General features: G+C 40.8%; 1 protein-coding gene across 6 annotated transcripts; it reads left to right on the top strand.

Moving 5' to 3' along the window:
• Window positions 1–321: 321 nt before the first annotated feature.
• thap7 (THAP domain containing 7) lies at window positions 322–5,091 on the top strand. 6 transcript variants are annotated; one of them, XM_041809403.1, is made up of 6 exons: window positions 353–391; window positions 871–1,022; window positions 1,568–1,647; window positions 2,902–3,039; window positions 3,174–3,284; window positions 3,518–5,091. In XM_041809403.1, exons 3-6 carry the CDS (start codon window positions 1,568–1,570, stop codon window positions 4,641–4,643), a joined length of 1,455 nt encoding a protein of 484 aa, XP_041665337.1. In that variant the 5' UTR covers window positions 353–391; window positions 871–1,022; the 3' UTR covers window positions 4,644–5,091. The 6 variants fall into 6 exon arrangements, with proteins under 6 accessions (XP_041665335.1, XP_041665340.1, XP_041665338.1 ...); XM_041809401.1 differs by lacking the exon at window positions 871–1,022 and having other exon boundaries at window positions 322–391; XM_041809406.1 differs by lacking the exon at window positions 871–1,022 and having other exon boundaries at window positions 330–370.
• The last annotated feature ends 3,030 nt before the right edge of the window (window positions 5,092–8,121 follow it).

The following is an 8,121-nucleotide window of genomic DNA, read 5'->3' as shown; positions in this document are numbered from 1 at the left end:
TTCTGACTTTTTTTTCCACTGAATTCTGAATTTTTTCTCAGATTTCTGATTTTTTTTTTTTTTCTCAGAATTGGGAGAAAAAAGTTCGATCTCATTTTTTTCAGTGGCCTTAATACTTTTCCTGCCTGTATTACTATACATGTTTTGTAAAATTTATTTGTTTTAAATGATGTTGAAAAGCTGCACTGAAACATGAACTTCAAAACAAAAAAACAAATCTACAGAACACTTCTATTCAGGAATCACTCCACTTGGTGGCAGTGCTGCGCCTTCAAGCGTTTTTGCCTGAAATAAACACCATAGAAGAAGAAAGATACGAAGACGAAGAAGGAAGAAGGAGAATGAAGAAAAGGTCAGCCATCTTCGTGAGGTCGAAATCTTAACAACAGTGGTAGTATTTTAATATATATTCTTTGATTAATCGTTATTTAGTCCCGTTTCGTTTCACGGGTTTGTATTTTAACCTACTGTTTAGGTTATGACGTGTCTTTGGCGTTAGCAGGGATTTAGCTCCTCGTACGCTTCTGTTAGCATGTTTAATGATCCAAAATATCAAGACCGTAAATGAAAAACTCAGCTGCTGTTTGGAGACCTAAAGTGTCACAGTTTAAATTTGTAGAATACCTGTTTAAAGTCTTTTTTAAAAGACAGAGTGCTGGTGGTCAAAATCTATTTTAACGGTTTAAACTCGGTGTTTTCCGCTGTTAACAGCAGACACAGCTGTCTGCTCTAATATCGGTGTAACAGAGTCTGAATATAAAGGTATCAGTGTCTTAATTTCTGTTCTAGCGTCTCTAATCTGTCCTGTCAGCTCCGCTAACTGTTTACATTAACAAGACCAAAGACATGTCCAGGTTTTTTTCCTCACAGTGAAAACTTTATTGACAAAGTCAGGAGGGAATTATGAAGAACTAACAGCGCCCTCAAGCGATAAAACTAAAAAGACTGATGCAGCGAGAGGCTGAAAGATTGTGGGGGAAAACTGCAACACATTATCTTTCATTTCTGCCTTATATACTGTGGTATGAAAACTATTTACTATTAATTTAAGTTAATTTCAATGATTGAGAATTTCAGATTGCTATGTTCAAAGGTCCACTGCCCACATAGTATGAGAAAAATGTGATGTACAATAACAATGTTTAATATTGGAGAAATTATATAAAGTATGAAAATAAACTAAACATAAAATAATCAAAGTGACCTTCGTATTAGAATTCTTGCTTTAATCTCAGACCTCTTACTTTTTTTTCTCTGAGTTGATAAAAAAATATTTTCTGTCAAAATTATCTTTAATCTCAGATTTCTGACATTATTCTTAGAATTCTAATTTAAATCTGAATTCTGACTGTAATCTCAGAATTCTGACTTTAACCTCAGGATTGGAAGTTGGATCTCAAAGAACATTTTTTCAGTGGCCCTTGTCTTCGTTTGTTCATTTGCAACATGTCTCAGCTACATTTTATATTAATCCAACCTCCCTGTTTTTCACCACAAATTTGCACCCATTTGAGAAATAATACTTGTTTTTCCCTCTCCCCTGTGTCCCTCTCTTATTCCTCTTCAGATGCCCAGACACTGCTCAGCTGGAGGCTGTAAATCTCGGGACAACCGTGAGAGTCGAAATGCTGGAATCACCTTCCACAAGTGAGCATGAAACATACTTAATTCATATCAAGGATCACATTTATCCATATTTTAAAGAGGTGGCTGTGTCTCTTGTTGAATCAGTCACTTTAATATGTTTGATAGTGGTGTTGTCTGCAGTGTTTTGGGTCTTTAGCCCCTGTATTTTAGTTCAAATAAAGGTTTGAAGATGGCATCCTGTCACAGATAAGAAGGGGTCAACCATTTTAGCTACTTTTGAGTCCCAAAAGTATTGACAAATTAAGGCAAAAAGTCTAAAAAGCTCATAGAGAAACAGTGGCAAACATGGATTAAAAGGCCCCGTCTAAAGTCTGGAGGGCAGAATCAGACAACAGTCACACATGATTGTCACAGTAAACCGTGTTATTTCTTGTGTTTCCACAGTCAATGTCCATCCAGCCTCGCTCGTTGCGATGGGAAATCCATCTCTTTTTAGAGATCTGGATTTTTTGGCTTAGCTCAGTAATAACAGCCGGTCTTTTGGCCCCAAAATGGCTCTTCATCTGGTACCATTTTGGCTAAATGTAGAATAAATAATGACAGAAATGGAAGGAAGGAAACGGGTCTCAAATAAAAGCAAGCTCCTATGGTTCATATTAAAGAGCCTGTTTGTTTGTGAACAACACATTATTACTCAGCCTCATACACGTACACTGACTGTCCTTTGTTGGCAACTTTTGGAAAGTTGGTGGAACCTTCTCACCAGTTCCAACCACTTCTCCAAAAGTTGCTAACTATGGCCTGCAATTTGGCATTAATGGAGGGAAAAAGCCCCCAACATCCCCAGCTTCACCAACATTCTGTCTTCTGCCTTCAAAGATGATGCCATCCAAACATTCCTTCCTTGACTTTTGCATGCAGGCTAGTCTGGCCCCACAGTTGTCATTTCAATCTAACCAGTACCCTTCTTGTTTTTGGGGAAATAAATCAATAGATTCTGCATTATTTGGTGTATAGGTCTTCTAAATTTGTAGCTGTGGTATCAAACAGTCATCAACTTTTTTTTTATTTTGACTGTAATCATATCAAAGTTCTGGTATAGTGGCATCCTACTTGAGACAAGAGTTGCATCCTTGTTTGGTGTTGATGACAAAGATGCATGTGACTGTTTTCTGTTGAGATCCTCAGCAAATCACACATTTTCTTCTCTATGCCCTACTGAATCATGTGAACCGAATATATGCGATGATTTTTACCTTAAATGGACCAAATGTTGTCACTTGTATTAATTATGGTTTGTTGTGTAATCATCAGATTGCCAAAAGGAGCAACAAGGAGGAACCTTTGGATCTCCAACTCCCGTCGTGCAGACTCCTGGGACCCTCAGAGCGACTTTGTCTACTTTTGTTCTCAACATTTCACCCCTGAGAGCTTTGAACTGACTGGATATAGGTCATGTCCTAAACACATAATCCATTACAGTCTTTAACTTCTCTCTTATTAACTAACCTAATGTGCTTAGAATGATCCTACAGCTGCTGATGATTATATATGAGTGTTAAACATGACCTTTATTTCCCTCACAGTGGGATCAGGAGACTGAGAGAGGATGCTTTTCCTACAGTGTTTAATTCTTCAACAACGGCCAAACCGAAGAGAGCAGGGAGGCTGCAGAAACGAGTACATGCTCCCATGCGGTAAACACTACTGATCCACTGTTCATACCCTCTCTGTGGGCTGACACAGCAATAACTAGATTAGAAAGATATGATATTAAACATAGAAATTATTTGTTCTTGTAGCCTTAGAAATATTAATAGGCATTTATTTATTGAGAGATGCTCAGATCCTCCGGTAGGCTTCCGCACATACAGTTGCTCACATGCACATGCATGCTTTAAACTGACCATCTTTATCTTTAATTTTGCAGGAAGAACCTGTACTCAGGTGAGAAGGAGAACACAGAACAGGAAAAGGATGATGTTCGACCATTAGAAGAACCTGCCACTGAGAGCTCCACCGCAGCGCCTAAAGAGACTCCTGATAAGGAGCCAGAACATCCGCCAGAGGTGTCAGCATCTGAGCGCCTCTCTCAGGATGAAGAGAGCCCTGCAGAACCAGAGCCTCGCCCCGTCTCCCCATCTCGCTACATGAGACGCCTTCCTCCTCCTCCTGGCTTCTACCTGTCCAAGGAGCACAGCTACGCTCAGCTCTGCCCCCTGCTGTGGCGGAAGCGCTATGACCAGGCCATCGACTGTCTGGAGAAGGCTCTGCGACAGCTGCATGCCGCCCGGCGCAGGGAGAACCGTCTGAGGAGCACCGTGATTCGTTTGAGAGATAAACGGCTCAAACAGGCTCTGCTGGTGTCAAAAGACGTTAGCAAAGACCGCCGGAGACGAGGAGGGAACCTGGAGGGAGAAGGTGAGGATAAATGTGAGGATACAGGCATGTTTGAGGACAGAGTAGGGGAGCAGATGGAGTTAGGAGGACGTTTTCTTCAGGATACGAGCGGCTGGGGTGATGAAGAGAGAGGGCGGTGTTTTTACTGTGGGCGGGGACAGAGACCAAGTGGAGACGTGGACGATGACACCTACAGAAATGATGAAACTGCTCCTTTGAGTACAGCTGAAAAAGTCAAAGACAGAAACCTAGAGAGTTCTTCAGATTCTACCCTCATTCTCCAAGCTCAAACTCCACCTGGGCTGCCCCTGCCTGATGTTCACGACCCATTATCAAGCTCTCAGCAGAAGCTTGTGCTCTCTGATGGCGACGCCGAGGCTCAGCAGCTGTTTTGGATCCAGGACTGTGCTGAGGGTCCCTTTGTTCTGGTCCCCGTCCCTGCTGAAGATGGACTGCAGAGCGTCGGTGTCACAGACAGGTCACAGACTGTTCCCCTGGCAGAGTTTGGTCACCTGGCAGAGAGCGCTGAAGGCGCATGTGGCGACAAAGAGCTTGTTGATCAATCTATGATCAGCATGAGGGAGGATGTGAGGGAGAAACTCAAAGAACACCTGGAGGGATTTCACCTGCAGCTCAGCTCAGAGTTTCTCACATGAATGCCACATGGACATCTCTTCAGTTCTAGTTAAAAGAATCATTTAAGATATGGACTTATGCTTGTTTTATTGAAGAGTAGTTAAAGTGGTGTGGCACGATTCCAGTAAAAATGAAATGATGTCAACACCTGTTGAATACCATGTCAACAAATACAAAAGTCTGAGCAGAGGTGGTAAAATCAATCAAAGATTGAGATAATCAGTTCTTGAATGTTAACATTGGCATTAAGACCTTTTAGAAATCTAATGTAAAAATATTACTGAAGATTGGACCTTTAAGCTTTGGTACATTTTTGATACAAATGATGTTTTAAAACATGGTTTGAAAAAGTTTTGTGGTATTTAATTTTTTGTCAACCTTTAATGGTTGTAAACAAACAAAGAATATCTGAACTATCCTGTTTTTTAGAGCTTGATGTCTTTTATTCTCTCATAAAGATTAATCATTGTTCAAAAAAGTAAATATCCACTCTGGAATGATTCACTCTTTGTTATTGGTGTTTTTCTGAATCATTGATGTTTAAAACACTGCTAAGTCATGCTATTCAAGACAGACAAATGTGAAAAAATTACAGATTTTTTTTTTTTTTTTTTTTGTGCAATGTTAGGAGAGTTTGAGGCAAATTTGTGGCTTTTAAAGCTTGGCTTTTCTTTCTAATTTTGGGTCCAAATGAACTCAATTTTGAATTTTGAAAAATAAGTTTAGGAACTGCTTGGGTTGCCCTCAGCAATGAAACTGAGCTTCAGCTCTATGCCCAAGCACAATCGTCCCCCTCCCATCACCCTCCTGGTCTGCTTTCACTTTAGTAACAGAATTTAATGCCCATGAAGAAAGAACAATCTACCATTGCAACCACTCAGGTCAACAATTGTTCGTGTCCATGTGAACATGAAGCATTTAGTTGAAGGATTGAATGAAACACCTGTAAAGGCCCGCACGCTGTTACTGCTCTTGCATTTGCAAGCTGGCAAGTGTTTGTCTAATGTGGTTTTTAAATTCCTAGTGTTAATGGCGTATTCCACAGGAAATTTTGGGGGGGAAGGTTTGACAGTATACAGGCCTTTTATACTTGGTATTTAAGTATGGTGCGGTTGCATTTACACTAATCAATCAGAACTAGACTTCTGGGTCAAGTATGTTCAAATCAGGGCCCAGGGTCACTCTGTGAAACCATCTTTAAGCCTCCTGACAAACGGCTACAACACGCTGGCCTGTAGCCACATCAACCATGCCCATGATAAGTTAGCCAGATGAGTTATAAAATAATTCTGCATACCTAATCTCTATCATTATTAGAATATATCTATACCCTGTCCACTCTCTCCATTTTGATGGCAACTTTTGGAAAAGTGGGTGGAACTGGTGAGGAGTGAGGCCTACTATTAGCAAAAATGGAGGGAAAAAGCCCCCAGCATTCCCGGTTTCACCAACATTTTGTCCTTTTCCTTTGAAGCTTTTTCTTCAACCAGGCTGTAAGCATGTTTATTTCTGCTGTAAGCGTGTTCATTTCTGCTGTAAGCATGTTTATTTCTGCTGTAAGCATGTTCATTTCTGCTGTAAGCATGTTTATTTCTGCTGTGAACATTGGTTGTGAATGGGACTACTGCTGACGGCCTCTAGTGGACATGACAGGAACTGCAGCTTTCTAACACTTCAGCATTGGCTTCATTTCTCAACGCTGCTTTTTATTAATGGTCTGCGGTAGCAAAAGATTTTGTAGCTGTAAAAGGGATTATGGGAAATGTAGGATACAGTGGTTTTGGAGTTCAAGTCCAACTATTTGAGCCTCTCATGCAGGGTTGCCAGGTCTGTGTGATAAAACTAGCCCAAAACAAGCCCAATGCTGAAATTCAAAATAATACAGTTAAAACCTCTGCCATACAGCATATATTGCTCGAGTGCCCACAGACATTCTGTTTTTCTGTGGGTGGCGTGTATGTCTGTGTGCCATGTTCCATGTTTTCCTGCCTCGCTGCAGGTTGTTTTAGTTCTACTTGAGTGTAAATAGAGTAGTTTTTCTACAACAGATATTAAATACTCATACACAAGACATAAAAAAATGGGTCTGCTCAACCCGCGGACAACAAAATCTACCCGCGGCAGTACGTTAAAAGTAGCCCAATTCCGCGGGAAAACCGCAGACCTGGCAACCCTGCTCTCCTGCCTGGGTTTCGGTGATTACACTTTCAGTCTGTCTCTTGTAAGCCCCGCCCACCCCAAACCACAGACTTTATGGATGCTGAAATTGTCCTTTAATTTGACGTAAATGTTTTAAATTTAGATATTTGAACTAAGAAAGTAGCGTATATTATATAGCGTATATTTTTAAATCCTCCTTAAATGTTGTTACTAATGATGTTTCTGTCCATTTTTCAGTTGTTGCTGGAGCTGTGTCAGAAGATGGGAATGTTTGCAGTTAGCAGAACATTTGAGACATGTGGGATGTTTTTTGTGCGTTTGTGTGTTCATGTTTGTGTGTTTGCTTTAATGCAAAGCATCTGCTCTCCACTCAGCTCTGAATCACTGAGGATGAATCAGGGCAGCTCCATGTCCTCATACTGAAACAATCCTTTGTGGCGTCTCAGATCGGGTGTGGCATCAGACTCAAGACCTGAAGGAGCAGAGTGGTGGTGGTGGGGGGGGGTAGTTCATGTAAATCATTGAAATCATATATTCTGCCACGCCCTCGCTGCTCTCTACAGTATCTCTTCCCGCCTGGAAACACTCCTCTGGAGCTCCTCCAGGAGCTGCCTTCCATTCTTGTGCTCTTTTTCTGAGTTAGATTTTTGTGGTTAAGCGTTCCCCTCTCTCCTGCTCCCACCCACCGACTGTCTGAAGTCATAAAACCGGATAGAAGGAATGTGGTTGTGCCTGTTTCCTACCACACTCTCTCTCTCTCTCTCTCTCTCTCTCTCTCTCTCTCTCATTTTTTTATTTAAAAACTTTTTTCCAACTAAACGACTGTAGGCCATTTCCAACAGTTAAAACGTCTCACTTCAGAAAGTCTGGACTGATTTGCATATAAAACCTGCAGAGGGGAAACAATGCCATGTATCATGCTGTCACAGTAAAGGGCCAATTGAATGTTTTTTAACTTGGTCTTGGTTTTAAAGACCAACAGTTTTTTTTTTTTTTTTCTAGAACTGCCAGGGCCGGTTTTAGTGATTAAGAGGCCCTGGGCAGAGACCAGAAGCCTTTCTATATTTTGTTGAAATCAATCATTACAAGTGAACCAGATATTCTAAAGCAGTGATACTCAATGTGTGCCTCTCGAGCCACATGTGACTCTTTTGTGGTGAATTTTGGCTCTTTTATGTCTCAATTTGAAATATTATTCCCCCAGAAAACCTTAAATAAAGGGAAACTTTGACCTCAGAAATTATCCATTGCAAGTCACATTAATCAGTTTGTTGTTATGCTTATACAGTTGGCATGGATTGTCTAATTTTAAATTTGTCTGTATATTTCCATTGACCT

This window comes from Cheilinus undulatus, linkage group 16, assembly GCF_018320785.1.
Source record: "Cheilinus undulatus linkage group 16, ASM1832078v1, whole genome shotgun sequence".
In the NCBI taxonomy this organism is placed as follows: Eukaryota; Metazoa; Chordata; class Actinopteri; order Labriformes; family Labridae; genus Cheilinus; species Cheilinus undulatus.
The sequence above is the reverse complement of the archived record's forward strand: the minus strand, read 5'-3'. Positions and strand labels throughout refer to the sequence as shown.

What these genes read in the sequence shown, in the direction of transcription:
- thap7 (XM_041809401.1), top strand. Translation starts at nt 1,568, where the DNA reads ATGCCCAGACACTGCTCAGCTGGAGGCTGTAAATCTCGGGACAACCGT. An exon ending in GCTGGAATCACCTTCCACAA is followed by an intron (nt 1,648 to 2,901) that starts GTGAGCATGAAA and finishes TGTAATCATCAG; the next exon opens with ATTGCCAAAAGGAGCAACAA. An exon ending in CGAGTACATGCTCCCATGCG is followed by an intron (nt 3,285 to 3,517) that starts GTAAACACTACT and finishes TTAATTTTGCAG; the next exon opens with GAAGAACCTGTACTCAGGTG.